At 38.3% G+C, this 19561-nt stretch overlaps 1 protein-coding gene across 5 annotated transcripts in view; it reads right to left on the minus strand.

Moving 5' to 3' along the window:
* Positions 1–1704: 1704 nt before the first annotated feature.
* Positions 1705–19561, minus strand: part of RUFY3 (RUN and FYVE domain containing 3) — an 82712-nt gene continuing 64855 nt past the window's right edge. For 3 of the 5 annotated variants that reach the window (XM_065878259.1, XM_065878258.1, XM_065878257.1), the window contains 5 exons: positions 18853–18945; positions 17396–17479; positions 15193–15360; positions 14582–14679; positions 12820–13022 (listed from right to left, as the gene is read on the minus strand). In XM_065878259.1, the coding sequence (XP_065734331.1) occupies positions 12950–13022; positions 14582–14679; positions 15193–15360; positions 17396–17479; positions 18853–18945 (516 nt within the window). In that variant the 3' untranslated portion in view covers positions 12820–12949. Of the gene's footprint in view, positions 2052–3900; positions 3970–4733; positions 4762–7285; positions 7351–9199; positions 9300–10392; positions 10513–12819; positions 13023–14577; positions 14680–15192; positions 15361–17395; positions 17480–18852; positions 18946–19561 lie in introns of those variants that run through there. The other 2 variants (XM_065878255.1, XM_065878256.1) reach the window with 2 other exon arrangements.

Raw genomic sequence — 19561 nt, forward strand, 5'->3', positions numbered from 1 at the left:
TTCAAGATTGTTTTGGCTATTTAGGCATCCCTTGAGGTTCTACAGGAATGCTATTTCTGCCAAAAATATTGGGATTTTTGATAGAGATTACATGGAATCTGTAGATGGTTTTAGGTAGTATTGGCAATGTTTTGTAGTTTTTCGTGTACAAGTCTTTTACCTCTGTGGTTAAGTTTATTCCTAAGTATGTTATTCTTGGTGATGCTAAATGGTGGAAAGCACAATTTTTAAGGAAGAAAGGTCTAACATTAAGTTGAGGTATTCATGACTTGGTCCCTTTGCTTTTGTGGGCAGCTGCACTAATAACAGATCTTTGGAGCTTTGTTTTATTAAAAAAAACAAAAACGGAATGCTATATAGCTTATGTGCATTTCAAAATCAAATCTCAAGTGGTTAATTACTTATTCCTCCTTACATTCCATGTGGCCTCTTTTCAATTTAATTCAAAATTAATTATAAAATAACTTTTGCTAATTCAGGATAATTCCCCACATTATCTGTAGCACTTAGAACAGTGCTGGCACATATATGTGGTAAAAAATAAGGAGAATGAAGAATCACAAGAAATAAATATTATTTAAAGGGAAAAAAAAGACCACAAACGAGGCTAGAATTATTAGATTTTATTTTTCCCTAGTTCTCTTAAAACTCAGCTTCACCAAGTAACAGGTCAGACCTCTGGAATAACAACTCTTTTTCTGGGCTGTAACCCTTTTCAGGAGACAGAATTTATCAAATATCATAGTTCCAGGATGTTTCTACCCCATAATTCTAAGCCACTTACAGAATCATATCTTCTTAGGTCTTAACTGGAATCAAACAATCTAGACACATGTAACATAATCAAAAGAGCATAAACCATTTCTTTTCCTTCCCCTGCTGAATGCACTTCCCTCTTTTTCCCCAAAGGGTTTGTTACTAAGAGATGTTGAAGTATCTTACTTTCCAAGAAACCTGCCTACCAGTTCTGAATCTGAGCCTGGAATAAGGGATCTCTTATTCACAAAAGAATTTAATAAATATTCTAAGCTAATTATTCTCAGCCAAGACAAATTAAATTTGTTTTACTTTACACCTGACATAGCTTTGCTTCAATACTTCCTACTTGCAAAAGTCAAACCCTATCTTTAAAACCCCTTATAATTTCCATGACTGAGAGGAAAAGAGGGAGTGGGGAAGAGCTGGCTTGTTGTGTAGTAGGGGATTCTGAAAAGGGCAGATATTTAGTTTTGAAGTCACTAAGTGGAAAAACAGCAAATGTTCTTGCTCCTTATTCTGATAATGAAAACACATGTAGGCCAGAACTAGAAAATTCTGGTCCTAAAACGATAATATATTATAGTTTTAAGTACATTCAAAATTTATATTACTCTTTAATTTATTTTCCCTGAGTTTGGGTTCACAGTTTGATAGAGATACTTTAAAGAAGAGGTAGTTAGTGGGGGTAAAGAAGAAATAATGTTTGTGTCTAGCAGCATCTGGGAAAATATGTAACATCTGTCATTTCGATCTCAGTTAACAATTATCTTTTCCTCTAGAATCTGAGAATGTAACAGAGGGATGATCGTTTTCCTTTTTATTCTTATCCGCCAAGGACCCTCTCTCCTATAACATCCACCTCAGTAGTATTATCACTATTCATAAAAATGAACAGCCCTTCCAAATGCTCCAAAGTGGGGTTGTTTAGATTTAGCAGAGAGAGGCTCAACTGAGTAACTTTTATTCATACAGTCATTAGAGAAAATGAGCACAATTCCAGTACTGCCAACCACTGCCTTTTCTCCCTGGACCTGGTGTGTTTAAATCATTCCTGTCAATTCTTGAGTTGATTCTAAAGTCTGGGCTCTAGGGGATCCTGACATCTAACACAGGTAGGGACATTTTGGTCCAGATCTCAGCCTCCAGTCTTACAATGGGCTGCTGGAATATTGTTTCATCAGATGCTCATGACAGGGATTGCAAACTCGCTCAGGCTTGATACTTGAAGGAAGAGGCAGTTCGTTTGTTGAGCAGGCATTACAGAAGGTTCCTCTGCAGTTCTTACACACATTCTACAAGGAGAGGGGGAGATCAAGTGGGTAACAGAAGAGCAGGGCATAAGGATGCATGGGATATAAGAGGCCAAATATGATAGATGCTCAATGTCTAGTAAAATACTGGCTGAATGTGTGCTGTGTGCCACACAGTATCTAACTAAACAATCTGTCTACAAAGAAGCATACAGTCTAGTTCTTAGATTTAAATGAAGAGAAGCATTTCCACAGAATGCAAATGAACAGATACTACAATAATTATTTATCTTTATAATATATACTTTAATTTATATTCAGCTTTAGGTGGGCTAATTCTAAAATTAGTTTGCAATTACCCAAGCATACTTCAAATAAGGCAGGCAGTGACCTAGCCATGGGTAGGGTTGGGTAACTGACATAAGATTAAAAACTTTGCTGAGCATGAACTGGAAGTATAATTTCTAATACACTGATGTGCTCAGTGCTTTCCTATGATGCTCTACAAGCACATCCTTTGGGGTTATCAGTGCAGCAGGAGCACAGCTTCCTGCATCCTTTTTATTGGGAAGTTAGTCTCTTTATTAAGCATTTTGAGTCTTTAGTGGCCAAACTGTGGGACAGCATGTGGGTCATTATGGCAGTGCCACTGGTAAAGCTGTGATAGGTTTGGTGCACACATAGCTCCAAGGGTCCCTATTTAAAGGCTGTGAAGAATGATTTCCCCCATAAATAATGCTACTTTTCCCCAAACAATTCATCTTCCTGAGGGTGCCGCAGAGCTAGGGGGGGTCACTTTTATTTGAAAGCCTGGGAGGAGTCTTCCTCTGACATATTGCAGTTAGTTTGCATGGCTTAGAAAAGAAAAGCCAGAATTAGATTAGCAGCTTCTTCTGTTTGGGAACATATTTCTCTAATTACAACTTCCAATTCCATAAAGGCAGTTCATCTTTATCTGCTTCTGCTAATTTAAGACTAGGTCATGCTACAATTTTGCTTGTTAAAATTTAGCAGTATCACATATGGTGGCACGCAGGTTGTAACCCAGAATTTGGGCACGTTTCCTTCTCTTCTAAGCACTTGTTTCTGACATTCATTTGTCTATAACATTTCTTGAGCATCTACTATGAGCTGGGTACCATACTAGGTGCTGGGGGATCCTACTGTGAACAAGGCACAGCTCTGGCTGTCAAAGACACTTACTTTTCCTGCATGCTTCCTTCACCCTGCTGACTCTAGGATAACAAGCTGGGTAGGGGTTTAGGCAGAGACCCTTGAGGATCCAAGGGGAGAACAAGTGATTTGGTGGAGAAAGAGCTCATTTCCCTCTCAGAGGCTGTTTCCCCAAATAATTCAAAGAACCAAAGAACCCAACCCTCCACCCCGCCCCCAACCTATCTTCTCTGTACTAAGCAGGATGGAGTACTGGAAGGAGTATAGACTTTGGAGCCAGAGTCAGGTTGCATTTGGGCTTTCAGTAACTGGGATAATGCACTTGACACCTCTGAGCCCAAGGTTCTTTATATAATGATGGCACAAGGGACACAAGCTTAACAAGAACAAGGACTTGGGACTCGGTCTACATTTTGTTCATTACTCTTTCTCCGGCACATGGAATAGTACATTCCGCATAGTAGGCACTCAATAAATATTTACTTACAAATTTATGTTTGTTTTAAATTACTTATATAATTTGTATTTAATATTTTAATGGGGACTTACTAACATGACTTAATAGGACTGAAAAAAGTAGGTACACACTAAGTGCTTGCTCCTTTTGCTTTTCTCCCCACTCTCTGCACTCTATACAGCGAAGTCCCTATCGTGAGAAGCGGCTGGTGGTGCAGTGGGTGTCCCTGTGAAGAACCTGTTCATTTCTCGCCACTGTTACCTTTGTTAGACTGCAGTCTTCCTGGCACAGCTGACACATCTGTGGCTTTTCGGAGGGCAGCGGCTGATCCTAAACCACACAGTGAGCCGGTTAGTTTCCCTTAGCCCCGGAAAGACGAGTATTTTCAGAATATGCATTTTTTAGTTACAAAATTAACATAATCACACTACAGGCTATCTGGAAACTAGAAAAACAAATTACATACAGTCTCACCACCTTATATACAACTCTGATAATCCTATCATTATCCTTGGTGCTCTTTTAATTTTTATAATAAAGTAACGTGATTTTATCTATATAAAGAAAATTCATGTATATAAACGTAAAAAGCTAAAAAAAGGAAGCCCCATCCCTCTTGTCTTATTCTATCACCAAGAATGGAGGGAGTAGGCATCATTATATCCTAATAGATAGACGAGAGCAGTGACTCAGACATCGTAGCATTTATCAGTTTTCTCATGGAGTTGTCATCTACCACTATATTTGTAAATGTTTGGTTATTTCTAAGTGATCAAGAAGTATTTTTTCTCTTCATTTTATGTAAGGGAAGACTAAGGGAAAGGGAGGTACAGTGAGCTCTCAGGTCCCATGGTATGTCAAAGAGAATCTCAGATAGGAAGTTAAGAGCTGCTGTTTACTTAGTAAATTGCTCCAAACGGGGCTACTTCCTGTGAGCGTTTCAGCCAAATGCATGTTTGTTTAGGATATTATTAAAAGGATGGGAAGCAGAGGCCTGTATGCATTCATCTACCTCCCTTGCTGCCTTGTGTACAGCTAGGCATGGTCCAGCCAACTATTTATACAAGGTGTTTTAGGACAGGAGACTCAGTTACCTGTTCATTCACAGGGTGAGACGGCAGCCTACAATGGGAAAGTAAAAACAGTAACTAATAGCAACATATTTCCTTTTTCATCATTTCAAAAGCACACAAAAAGCAATACCATGGTTCTTTTATGTTGCTGAGACCAAAGTAATTATTAATGTTGACCTCCAAGGAGAGGAAATTTTGGTTGTTAAATCTATAATCTATCCTACATTATGCTATAGATTCCTGTTTAAAAATAGATTGGAGTTACATTTTGTTTCCTTTTTACTACCAAGAAAATAGTGGTTATGTTTCCCAACCTGCAAAACATCAATGGCCAAGGCCATACTTTTAATAGCTTTCTTCCTATCCAATATTATGGAAACCTACCCATTATCATATGTCATGTATTAGTCCCTTCTCCCACGTACCCATTCAGATTGAAATATTGCTTCATGATACCAGCTGAGCTAACCCCGATCTTCCCAACTTGGAACAGAACTTATACAAGAGGAGAAGCAAAGCCTCCTCCTCAACAAAGCCTCAGCTCTGGGAAAAACGGACCACAGATCTACAATGGTTCCAATTCTCTTTGGTTGAGTGGCAGTGTGACCATCAGTGTTACCAGGTTTTTGGCTGTTCCTTGGACCACAATCCCAGGAAACCTCGGTATGTTTTAGGTTTGCAGTTCTGGCCAGGATAGGCCCTGGCAGCAGCTATTATATAGTGCAGAGACAAAGGGCTTAAAAACAGAAGACATGATAAGGAGAGGCAACTTGGGCCTCTCTGTGGGCCTCAATTTTCTCACCTGTAAAGTAGGAATGGATGATTAAACTTTTGTAAGGAGATAATGAATGTGACACACTTTTGAAGCTGCAGAGCACAATACAAATATAAGGTAGTACACTTGTCCCTCCCTATCATCAGGTTCCACATCTGTGGTTGGTTAAATCCCCAGATGAGCAACCCACAGATACAGAGAGCCCATTATATTCATTATACTAGGCCATTTTATGTAAGGGGCTTGAGCATCCATGGATTTTGGTATCTGAAGGGGCTCCTGGCACCCTGGATACCGAGGGACAACTGTATTGTCTTATATTCTGAGGGCCTAAAATCAGAACCTGGCATGTAAGACCCTCTTGAATGTAAATGACTTGATTTTCGTCTGGAACGAGGCTGACTCTGAAAGGCCCTTTTGAGCCCTGGTTAATTTTGTGGTCTAATTCCTTCCCATGGCCCATGCTGATCTATAATGTTAGATGGACTGTAGTTTAATAAGGCTGGTCCTAGATCAGACCATGTTCTCTTTGGGAGTAAACTTAAAGGTACTGGAATCATTCTGGCTTTGGAGGTGAGGAAGAGCTGTTTAGGCTAGGTACCTGCAAAATCAGCCTACTGTTGGACTGTGTGATTTATCTTCCCCAGCAGCTAGTTTTGCTCCAGATGACACCCTATCTCATTCTTAAGGCATTAAAGGCTGGACAGGTACAGCTGCCAAAAATGTATACAGTATAGGTCTCTCAAAATCCCTCTATGGTATCTTTCCTTGATAATAATCTATTTTTGTTGTTGTCATTAATAAGACTTTAAATTTTAGAGCAGTGTTAGGTTCACAGCAAAGCTGAGCAGAAAGGACACAGATTTCTCATATATTCTGTTGGACCTCCCACCCTCCCACCACTATCAACGTTCCACACCCAAGTGGTACCTGATGTTACAGTCATTGAACCTAAACTGATACATCATAAGTCATAGTTTACCTTAGGGTTCACTCTTGGTGTTGTACATTCTGTGGGTTTGGACAAATGTATAATGACATGTATCTATCATTATAGTGTCATACAGAGTATTCTCACTGCCCTACAAAATCCGATTCATCCATCCACATCCTCTAAGCCCTGGCAATCACTATCTCCATGGTTTTGCCTTTTCCAGAATGTCACATAGTTGGACCTTCTTCATTTTTTAATACAGTGACAGTATGTTAATGTTTTGTTGTTAAAATAATTGTTAAAAGTCAACTTCCTTGGAACGATCCCATGTTCTTTGTTGCGGGGAAATGAGATGAAGAGTTAAGAAAAAGGAATAAAGCAAAACCGTTTTTCTCCTTAAGAGAAAAAAAGTAAGGGAAATTAGAGTATTTATTTGAAACATAGCTGCCTTTCACTTAGTACTTAGGTGGAAACAAGTCATGCCCAAGTACATTTAAGAACCTAGGAAATGCTATGGTTTGTGCTTCATTTACTTGTCCTACTGATCCAGTAAAGGTTAGATTAGACATGATCCTTTAAGTGATAGTTTGGGGATTAACCAGGGAAGAATCAGAGGACAGCTTGATCACCTTTCTTTCTTTCTTTCTTTCTTTCTTTCTTTCTTCTGGAATGGACTAAATGAGTTTGGTTTAATATCTATCTGGCTTGTTATTTATTCACTCCCCCTTCAAAATGTCTTTCTGAAATATTAATATTACAAGTCAGTGTCTGGTCTGTGTCATTGCCAGTGTATATCAAAAGCTCCCTTTTTCCCACCACCCCAAAATAGCTTTATATCTTAGTTAATACTTCATTAATAAACACCTGTGGCTTTCTTCCACGGGCTTTTTTAGTTTAACATTTTCCTCTTGAATTTTGTGCTTCTCATCCTGCCAAAAGAAAACAGCCCAATTTATTAATTATTCAGACCGTTAAACAATGATGATGCTGCAGACATTTTCTTCTATATTGTCTTAGCTTGGGTATAAAGCTAAGCAGCTTTTGTTTTTTTTTTTTTTGCGGTACGCGGGCCTCTCACTGCTGTGGCCTCTCCCGTTGCGGAGCACAGGCTCCGGACGCGCAGGCTCAGCGGCCATGGCTCACGGGCCCAGCTGCTCCGCGGCATGTGGGATCTTCCCGGACCGGGGCACGAACCTGCGTCCCCTGCATCGCCAGGCAGACTTTCAACCACTGCGCCGCCAGGGAAGCCCTTTTTTTTTTTTTTTTAATTAGGGAAGGAGTTTACCTTTCGAGATATTTTCCATCATTCTTTGTTCCAAATAGTTTCTTAACAAATGATTCTGATAGGGTTTGCAACAAATGATTTTCAGAGTAGATATTTTCTTTAATGCTTGAGACTCAAATGAAATTCAGAATGTATCCTATTTACTTACAAAGTGGCTTCAAGGTATCAGTTACTTCTTAGGAAAAAAAAAAAGAAAAACATACACACAAACCCCCAGCTGAGCTCTGGACAGCTAGTGAAACCGAGCATGGCCATGTCCGGCAGACTGTGTAATCCTCTAGACGCTCGGTCAAGTAGTTGCCTCAGTATCATGACAACTTCTATAGCCGATACAACTCGAGGAGTTTTCTACTCTGAAGGACCAATGGAAAATTCCAAACTGCATTTCTACCAATGCTGCTAAGCCCTGCCTGGGCAGTTTTAGGGGGACAAATTCTTCCTGTGGCACAAACACTGCTGTCTGCCTTGAACTCCTTGCCCATCAGCCTCTAAAAGGAGCATGTACGTTCTCAGACCACTCCTGGAAAGGCTTGCACTGCACAGCGATTCAAGATTGAGAAATCTAAGGCCTCACTGGAAAAACAGGATAAGATGATAGGCCAAGATTTTAAGTAAATCTCTGTAAGCCCTTATACGTAGATTTTATGTTCACTAAACTAAGATAATAAAGACAGCCTGCTACAGAGAGAATGGTTCTTTGCACGTTACATTAGAGGTGTAATAAATTTCCGTTCACCACTTTTCTACTCTCCAGCAAATTAGCAGCTCACTCTCTAGAAATTTTAAAAAGCTTTGTCCTGCTTTGTTATATATAATTTTTACAAAGAAGGTATTTTTTCCCCTGTATCTGACAGAAAAAGTATTTCACGCTTTCCTGATTTTATTATTTGAAGAGAGTGGCTCGGTTTCCTGGGTCCCAGAGATGATCGTAATCCAATGTTAGATCTCTCACCACTACAGGTTGCTGGAGGTCTCTTTCCTAACACTGTTCTGTAGAAGCTTCTACTCCTGCTCTTTAAACCACTCTGTATTACCTTCCTTTCCCCGTGCCTAATTCCCTTTTTTTCTAATTTTCCCAAGAGAAGTACCTTGAGTATACTAAAATTGAAATCTTCATGACTTGAAAAAGGTGTACAGAAGCGAATCCATATTTAAGACAATTCTGTTAAAGGGCAATTCAGGGTTGGGGAGGGATGACTATACCATATTATTAAAAATATTAGATACTAAAATAATCTTACTTAACAAACTGAAAGGAATAAGATGGTCACTGGGAATTATGGTCATTAATCCCCTTTTCCAAATGAATTCAACTTAGTGTCCCAGGGGCAGACTCAGAATCAAGCCTCCATGTGTTTACTCCAGCTCTGGCCTGCCACCTACGTACTCAAGGCCATAGCAATTAAGCATGTGTTCCATAAGAGAAAACTGTCCGGCCCATCAAGGTAGCCTCTAAAAATTAAGTAAATGAACATGGGAATAACAAATATTACCGTTTTGGGTTCTGGCTTCTGGGAACCCTTTCCTGGGATGCTCCTGTTGTTTTGTAACCTTCTTTCTCTTTCCTGTTTTAGTTCTAACTCAAGCTGGTTCCTGGGATAGGTGGGAGAGAAAAACGATGAAAATTTGGATTTCTGTACTCCTATCTTCTAAAGAATGCCAAACCCTTTTCTTAGAGTTCAGTAATTAAATTTTAATACTTGATTAATAAAAAGTAAACCAGATATATATGGACAACCAGGTTTTAAAGTACTAAAATACAGTACAATCAAACCAGTAACACTGAAATACATTCAACATGTTTAATCTTCCTTGGATGATTAAGAATGCACTTTCGGATCTCCCAGTGCCTGAGGGTCACGGCTCCGAATAGCAACATTTAATACTAACTCTTAATGAAAAGTTGTGGTCAACTGAATGACAACTAGTAAGATTTACTATAATTGAAAGACAGTATTTCTAAATTTTCAGCAAGATACAGTATGAAAGCACTAACTCTGTAGTCCCATTACATATGAATTAGCTGCTCTCTCTTCACAGTTATGTAGTAAATCCCCAGTTAACACCCTCAACCACTAGTATCCTTAGTAACTGTGTGCTTTTATATCCAACAGCAAAGTTCTGTTTGTTTGAAGTCAGTGCCTTAGGTACAGAGTTGAGTCTCATTTGAGAGACGGTATGGAAGAATGATTAAGGGCTTGGAGTCAGAGAAATTGGCTTTTAAATTAGTGTTGTTACCTATTAGCTTAACTGTGTGAATTTGGACAATTTAACCCCACTAAGCCTCAATTTCCTCTGAAGGTGGGGGTAATAAAATCACCTACAAATAGGGTCGATGGGAAGATGTTAGGAGAGAATGCATATGAAGTGCTTAGTAAAGTATTTGGCACACAGTAAGAATTCAGGAAATCCTGTTATTATTAGTGTTGTGTTGGCTATTAATTCTCCTACTCCATCCTATTTACCTGGGATCTTGGGTTCTAATTTCCTAATTCTTTGATGGCAAAAGATGTTGACGAGATTTTGGGAATGCTTATGTATGTGAAGCTTTCTGAATTCTAATTCTGGAGAAAGGACATGGCAGGAGAAAACAGACATGGCTTGATCAGGAGACCGCCCCTCTCTTGCTGTCTGGCCTTAGTACTTCCCATGACCACCCTGGCCGCTAAAGCCACCCGTTCTTCACCGCTGCCTGGTGAGTTCCTCCACTTCCAGCTGCAGACTGTTGATCTTGTCTCCGAAGTCCTGCTTGAAGAGCCGGTTGTCCAATTCAGCAGACTGGCGGCCTCGCTCAGCCTGGCGCAATCTGGATGTGAGCCATATGAACTTGTGATAAAAAACACAAGCCATGGTGGGGAGGAATACCAAGTTCAAAACACAAAATAAAACAACCCAAGGGCATGAAGAGACAGAGAGAGGAAAATAAACTTTGTAGGACATGGGAAGAAATTATGGGGGGAGAAAAGATGGAGAAGAAACAAATTCTTTAAAAAAAGCAAGATGAAGGTGAACCAGGCAGAGGAATAGTTGATTTTCCATTTTTTTTTATTCTAGTACTACAGTTTACAGCCATTAGATGATAAACAATAAAACATCACTTTTTAGAAAATCCATATCCAAAGCCAACCTCGAGTACATAGTAATTAAAGTTAAATCCACTTTTTTGTTTGTATTTATTTCCTAATAGGTTTGGTAGTTTATATTTCTGTTTTACACTCACTGGAACTTGCAAATGGGCAACTACCTTCTTATATGTGGAATGAGAACATTTTCCTGGTCCCTTCCCTAAACCACAAATTATATTAAATCACTGGACACTATACATCAACCTTTACCCAGGCTTCGGGTTTTTAACATAATGAAAAGCCTTTGGCTATCTCTTTCCTTTTCCATTTCTACCAACTGGTGTGTGACTAAGTGGACAAACAATTCAGCACTGGACCTGCATAAGATTCCTGGCCATATTCTCTGGAAGATTGTGAATGTTTTCTCCCAAATATCCTATAACTTTGCACCTATAAAGAAGCATGTTCTAAGGTGAAATATCTGGGGCTGTCTGTAATAGAATTTGGGAGCATGCTACTATGCTACTATGTATAGTCTTTAAAATGTTTTATTTTGGTGTTTGAGCACTCCTTCCAAATGCTCATAGAAAAGGCAACTCATCACCACAAAATGTTGATGAAGGTAAGAAGAGGTGCAAAATTATAAGAAATAAACTAAGTTCAAAAGTACAGCCTCCTCTTCCATGAAGTTGGTCATATTTTCTTTGACTTGACCTTGGTTCAAGTCTGCAAGGACCTATAAAAACACACATGAAATCTATCTTACTCTCTTAACTCTGTTTTTTTCCAAGAAGACAGTAAAGAATTTCAAGAGCTGGGAGCAGAGGGGTTATCTTTGTCCCCACTTAAGCAGCTGAAATGCTGCAAATCTACTAGAATGAGAAAAAACAGAAAAACAAAAAATTTCCCAAGACCTTTTGAAGGAATAAAGGCTTATGTAACTAACACCTGTTCCCCCAAATCAAAAGTCATTAAAAAAAAAAAAGTATTTATAGGATTATTACAATGTAATGCCTAGGAAGGGTCAGATCTGTGGTCACTTAGAAAAAGAAGCCCTGCTGATTATTGTTTATGAATACCTACTGGGAACCTTTATTTTTAGACTAAATAATAATAATGAATATAAGTTTATCATTTGTCTATTTCCTACTCTGAAATGGTTTTCTAATAGATTGTTATTCTCCTAGAAACTTAAGCAAATTCCCATCTGAACAAAAAGTAACAAACTCTTAAGTAAACGTTGCCAGCAAGGAACAAGAGGCAGGAAACCATCACTCATGTCTGTGCCTTGTTGTTTTTACTCCAAAAGGAAAAGCAGGATAGATGTGAAAAACGTGTAGCGTATTTTTTTTTTAATAGAAGAGATGTGTTTTTATTAAAATTGTTCTCTCTGAGCTACCTAAATAGGAAGTGGAATTGCAGGAAAATGGCAGAGGTAGAAGATGACAAATATTAGGAGGGTTTTCCCAAGCTTCCACATTATTATGTTATCATAAGTTACCTAATCACTAACTTTATCTCTATGACTTTAAAGAAATGTAAGGATGCTGTTCCCCGCCCTCACCCCACTGCCCCCCACCAAAGTCACTAAGGCGAAATAGTTGCAAGCAATCTTGGTTACTGAGAGTAGAACTGTAGTGGAATACTAAGTACTTATCCTTGGCTTGGGGATTAAACCTAGATGACAAAAGTGAAAAGGGGTCATGGCCTAAGAGACACAGAACTACTTTAGAAGAGTCCAAGACCATGTGGCCGTCACCTCTAGTTCATTACATCGCAACGGCAGAACAGGCTCAATGACACAGACATCGCACCTAGAAAATGGTATTGTTGGGGACTGGACTGTAAAGGTATCAGTCATATATGTACAGAGCTTCAATTCCCTAGGATGTTTTTTAATGGTGTGTTTATTTATTGGTCAACTCAGAAGTAATTTCTCAAAGTTTATTTGGTATTTAATTGAGAACTTATACTCAATTTTCTAACTCTGGGGAGAAAATAAAGAAGAAGAAAACACAGCCTATATATATCAAACGTTTTTTTTTTTAAAGTCCAGCAAATTCAATGTTTGGTGACATTTTATATAGAATCAGAGCATAAATGCAATAACTTTCAGATTTCTTCCTTTTACAATTAAGCTGTGGTATCCAACTTGCGAGGTGACCAGCTGTAAAATGCCTAATGATGTTTTGGGATCAGTTTATTTGCTGCACTATTTAAGGTCTTTGCCTGTTTCACCAAATCCTTCTCACTATATTAATACAATAAAAATAAAAATAAAAATGGGAGTGAAAGGGGAATGAGAAAATGAATAAATAGGAAAGACAAAAATAGCAAGAGAACAAGTCAGCTTAATAATACTTGAAGAGGTAAGTCATTATTTTAGTTCTGTCTGCTTTAAATGCCAAGCCAAAAATCCACTGAAAAATAATCTGACACATTTCAAAAACACAATTTATGAACACTAAAATTGATTTCTTAAATCATAAACATATAACTGCTATGAGCAAGCACTTAGATAACTTCCAAGATAGACGGATACTTTTTCATTTCAAATCAGCCAAACCAGAGTTTTCAAGCTTATTTATTAATTTGCAATTAACTTTTGATTCAACAGCAATATGCAGTGCTGTTCAGGACCCACCCTGGTCAAGAGCCATCTGAATAAAAGAAGCCATCCATTCACCCTTTCATCCGTGTACTTACTAAATGAATGCCTTGGACACTCAAGGCACTGTGACAGATCCAACAAGGGAACTTAAAGGATTAGTTAACTAACGTCAAGGAACTCACACTCTCATCAGAAGATACGTATATAAAGGTTTATAAGGTAGGACAAAGTCAGAAGTGCTATAAGCAGTATAGATAGGTATGGATATAAGGCTATGGGAATTCCAACTAGTACAAATTCGCAGTTTACTTTTAGCTGGGAAGGAGTGTTAGAGGAAGCTTTGGGTAGGTGGCATTGAAGCCTGAACATAAAAAATGTATCTGAAGAACAAGGAAGTGGGAAGACAAAGGGCATTTCTAATTGGTGAAACTATTAGGCAAGACATGGATGGGGAAAATGGGAGGCATGTCTAGTAAGTAGTTTAGTTTTGCTCAGGTGCAAGAAGGGTGATCAGTGGGTGTTAACAGGTAGCAACACAGGCTGGCAACGCTTAATGACCATGGGTGCCGCGGCTCATTCAATCTTCAAGCCTTAGCCGTTTCTCTTGGCAGCTGAGTCATCAGGAAGCACATGGTGGCTTCAGACAGAAAGAGAAAAGAGTAGCATAGGGAGAAGATGTACTCTGGGCAGACTGAATTGTAGGTACTGGTGGGAAATAACTGGTCAGGGGATGAAAATGCAAGACTGGTCTCCAGATTGAGGACAGAGCGGGAGACCGACAGATCTGAGAGGTGTGGGCGGGATGTGACAGTAGAAGCTATAGAACTCTTCAGGAGAAAGCAGAGAGAAAAAGATGATAGAGGAGGGAAAGGGGTTACAGTTATTAGAAGGGCCCTCAGTACCCCTCCATCACCTAGCACCAAAGTCTTCAAAGACCTGAGTGATGAACCGTAACAGAATCACAAACAGATTTAAAAGTCCTTTCATCCTTGTAAGTATCCCTCCTCTAACACATGACACTAAAATGGTTTTTAGTGACATCTTTAAAAATCACAAAATTTAACTGGCTTGCTTTCTACTTGCATGCCTGGTGTTAAGCTTGGAGATTCCCACATACTCTCTGCCAAATGCATAGCGCATTCTCTTCATGTCCAGGACTGAACGCCCTAAGTGTTTCACTAAAGAAACAGCACTTTTACCTTTGTTCAAGTTGTTTAATGGTAGCAGCCATCTGATTAGTCTTCTCTTCCAAGCGACTGTTTAGTTCACTTTTCTGTTTTACTCCTAAGTCTGAACTCTGTTATGGAAAAGAATTATGAGTGATGTTTATGTTTGCATATAACATAAAATCCTGAAACAAATCACACATACCTTTTGAACCTAATGGTAAGCGGGAACTAGAGAAATAGAAATGCTCATGTATTTGCTTATCAGTTAATTAATTACCAAGTGTAGAAAAAGCAAGAAGCAATATTTAAGATTACTATTGTTAAATGCAGTTTTGTCTCAAAAATCAACATTGGAAAGTACATCAATTTATCTATATAACTCAGCTGGCAAGTTAGGCTGGAGAGTAGAAATTATTTTATAGGATAAAAAAGACCCTCTTGCCCAGTTACAATGTAAAAAGTGGCCATGACTTTCCAGAATAGTAATACAGGATCCTAGGATAGACTGATTCCTAAAGTGGTTTATTGGTAGCTAGCCTCAAAATGAGATGTGACCCTTTCTTCTTCTTTTTAAAGTGTGATTCTAGAGAAGAAGAGGGGCAGAGGGAAGCCCTGGGATTTTAGAGAGCCAGTGAGCCTACCTGCAACTTAAAGGCAAGTTCATGCTTAAGAGCCCTGAGATCATCCAGCTGCTGCCGCAGAGACACCAGGGCATCCTGCTTCTCACAGACATCCTTCTCCAGCATCTTCATAGCCAGTTCCATCTCCTGTCTCATGCTGATCTGGATTTCCAGTTCTTTTTCAACATCCTGCCCCGAAAGGAAAACAAATTACTTATTCTCTCTTTCCTCAACTAAGTGCAAACCACAAAATTCCACAGGACAAGGTAGACCAAAACTCTCAGGTCTAAAGGCTGGCAAAACAGCTATAAGCTATCATTCAATACAGAGACATTAACAAAAATAATAATTAGGATAATTACAGTACCATTTACTCAATAATTTACGAATCTGAAAAACTCCGTAGGCCAAACATAGTGCTATCTAATATGTCTAAAATACTTGAGTCACTTCATTAGATATTAAAACAGACAATTGATGTCACATCTTATTATAGAAATATACATTAAGTGTTACAGCAGCCAGCACAAAATGAAGCAGTTGGAATTCTCTTCATTTGGAGGCTGTTGACATTTTCAAGAGCCCAAGGAACCCAAAAGATACTTTGGGTCCCCAAGGTAACATCTCAGTTACAGGGAATGGTCGATATGGCTGAGTTTTTTCTTTTTTTAAAAAAATTTTTATTTCATATTGGAGTATAGTTGATTAACAGTGTTGTGTTGGTTTCAGGTGTACAGCAAAGTGATTCAGTTATACGTATACACGTTATCCTTTTTCAAATTCTTCTCCCATTTAGGTTATTACAGAATATTGAGCAGTGTTCCCTGTGCTATACAGTAGGTCCATGTTGGTTATCTATTTTAAATATAGCGGCTAACTGAATTTTTCTATTCATTTATCATGAGACGTATTTTTGTCTCAACCATTATTACTGTAACATTATTTGGATGATCAGGGGTACAAAGACCTGAGGTTCTTCTGCATCCATGCTGTGCCCAGGGCACATTCAGAACCTTGCCTACTTGCTTGGTTTCTTTCTCTTTTAATGAACATTTATCTTAATGTGGTACGAGAATGTGGAAAATTTTATGTAAAATTTTTTCCCTTGCCACTTAACTGAGGCACTCTTCTGTACATGGTTAGCATGACAGAAGACAAATCAGACTGCTTCTTAAAATGCTGACATACATTATTTCTAGGACCTTCCTTATGGAAAGTATTTTGAGATCAAATCCACAAACACATAGAAGGAAAATGATAAATATTTCAAGGATGTTAAATAACAGTGTTAAAGTAACATTATAAAATAACCTGAAATTCTGTTCTATACACTGTTTGTGATAACAAACTACAAATCAGATCACCCCTTATTTTTAGGCTTCTCCCTGCTGTTAGAAACATTATTGGAGGGGGATTATTTGGTTGTCATACTATCTAAATTACAGGAAGAGTTAATGTACTAATACCACGGGTGTATTTAATATCCTAATATTTGGATAAAATCTATTATAGGAGTATTAGTCCTTATTACACATTCTTTTATATATGTATATATATATATTTTAATTTCTAAAAATATCTTAATACTGATGTACATTTTTCTGTTTATGTATAAGAACAAGAATAAATTCAGAAATAACAACTAAAAGTAAAAGCATACGATTCTAAATTAATGATTCTTAAGGAGAAGAGGAGCTGCCCGATCCAAGGAGACATATCTTTGCCGGGGTGAGGACTGAAGCAGGAGGGGAGATAGCATAGCTTAAAAATGTAGGTTCTGCAACTAAGCCCGTGTGCCACAACTACTGAAGCCCGTGCACCTAGAGCCTGAGCACCACCACGAAGAGGAGCCCCTGCTCGCAGCAACTAGAGAAAGCCCACGCACAGCAATGAAGACACAACACAGCCAAAAATGAATAAGTAAATAATTAATTAAGAAAAGAAAAAAGTAGGTTCTATATACCTAATGTTTTTGCAACACAAACTATAAAAGCAAAAATAAGTTAAAAATTAAAATAGGTAAAATTCCATTGGCTGTTGAGAATGCTCAGAAAAAGGACTGAGGAAGCACTGTAGGGAATATGGGTTAAAAGAATGAGAAACTATTTTATAGGATCCATAAAATTTGCTAGAACACTACTGATATTCCTTGATCTGTGAGGTAAAACCCCTAGGTAGGGGTTTTAATGTGTTCCTGAACTATTAGGACCTAAGCAAAGTTTACCAGTCGTAGTTGTGTCTCCTCCTTTAAGTGCTTCCTTGCTTCACTCAGTGCTTGCCCTTCTGAAGTTCTGTCTGGCTTAGGGCCCTTGAAAAGATAAATAAAATAGTACATATTTAAGGATTTAAAGAATTTATACAGTTAGTGGACACTAGCACTGCTATTTAGTAAGGGAAATGATCATACCTAAGCGTGTATGATAATGAACGAAGACAACAAAGAAACTGAAGAAGTTTAGTAAGTATTCCTAAGCCAAATTGGGTATTTCTTGCCATTTTGTTTAAAGTCCTAAGATAGTTTACCAAACCAAGTGGTAGAAGTCTTAAAAAATCAGCCTCGGAAAACAAAATAGCATTTACTGTAAACTATAAATTGGGCCAAAGATTCAAACAGGAATGTAGTCCTACTCCAGAGATCTCACATCTGGTGTCTCCACCCATACAGAGAGATCAGAGCTAAACATGAGTAGCTCATCAGAAAATGCTGAGTAGTCACAGTTGTTTTTACAAAGTCCATGCATTAAAGGCAAACATATTACTCATGTCGGTCCCCACTCAGAGCCTAGGTGCTTACTCTTTAAGAACAATGTTAATAACTGGATTTCTGGATCCCTAGGTCACAGCAGGTTAGAAGCATTAGGATAAGTAGGGAGACCTTTCTAGAGAGAGTAATGCTAACAGCAGTAAGAAGCAATAGATGCCAGTGAAATAAAAGGCAGAAAAAACCACCCACAGTAATCTGGGAATATTTAAGCTCAGGAGCTAGAAGCTCTATCAATTTCAATAGCCGACCCCCACCAAAGTAGCACTGTTATAACACAGTACAGAATTGCCAATGTTGATAATTATGATATTCAGTCATCATAAAGGGCTAAATGTGTTCAATTACATCCTCCACTTAAGAAAGCTTAGAACTGTACAATATACAAAAGGTTTGCAAAATATCTGTTTAGACATATATAAAAAGTTTGGTATTGGGTTGGCCATAAAGGTCGTTTGGGCTTTTCCATAAGATGTTATGGAACCAACCCTATACTTTAAGGGACTGAGTTATCTAGAAAATTCATTTATATGGTAACTCTTTCCCAGTGATATCAGATAAACACTTTTTACAAAACAGTAACATGGTCTAAAAATAATGGTATATTTAATATAGTAGAACACTTAAATATAGTACAAATCACTAGTATGTAAAAACAAGACATTGAATTAGACTGTTTATTGAAGACTCTAAACAGATGTGGGTGGCGGTGAAGCCAAGCTGTGTCTGTAGGAGAAGGGACATAACCCTCCCATAACCTTTGCCATTCACTCAATTGTGCCTGGAGCCTCAGTGAAAACGGTGCACTTAACATATGCAAATGCTCACAGCTACCAAGTGGTTCTCTGGAGGCAGCCCCCCCCCCCCCATGACACATGACATGCTCTCTGGGAATATTTCATAAATCCAGTAAGATTAACCTTCCGATTAGATTCCAATATGTAGGAGCTTTCCTCTTTAACTCGTTCCATATCTTCTTGCAGGGTAATAATCCTGTTGTTTGCAACTGCAAGCTGTTGATAAAATTTTTAAAATAATCGTTATCTTTCTTTCACTAAACACAGGATAAGATAATTCATGATCTCCTAGGACATGATTTTCAGGCTTAGCTATTCTTAGAAGGAAAGAACGCTATCTATAGCCCCATAAAAATGTTCTTATAGGGAACTTAGGAGAAATGTCTTTAAAGATAAAAATAAAAAATTTCTCCTATTACTGCTTTTTGTGGAAACATTTTTTCAGTACCACAATGTTATCTTACAATTATTTACCTGAAGGGTCTCCTCATGGATAACTTGTAATTATATTTAGTTATAAAATCTATTTCTGGACTTCCCTGCTGACACAGTGGTTGAGAATCCGCCTGCCAATGCAGAGCCCATGAGCCACAACTACTGAAGCCCACTCGCCTAGAGCCCACGCTCCACAACAAGAGAAGCCACTGCAATGAGAAGCCCACGCACCACAACGAAGAGTAGCCACAACTAGAGAAAGCCCGCGCACAGCAATGAACACCCATTGCAGGTAAAAAAAAATTTTTTAAAACCTATTTCTTTTTTTTTAACATCTTTATTGGAGTATAATTGCTTTACAATGGTGTGTTAGTTTCTGCTTTAAAATAAAGTGAAT

The sequence above is a fragment of the Phocoena phocoena genome, chromosome 5 (assembly GCF_963924675.1).
Source record: "Phocoena phocoena chromosome 5, mPhoPho1.1, whole genome shotgun sequence".
NCBI classification, from domain to species: Eukaryota; Metazoa; Chordata; class Mammalia; order Artiodactyla; family Phocoenidae; genus Phocoena; species Phocoena phocoena.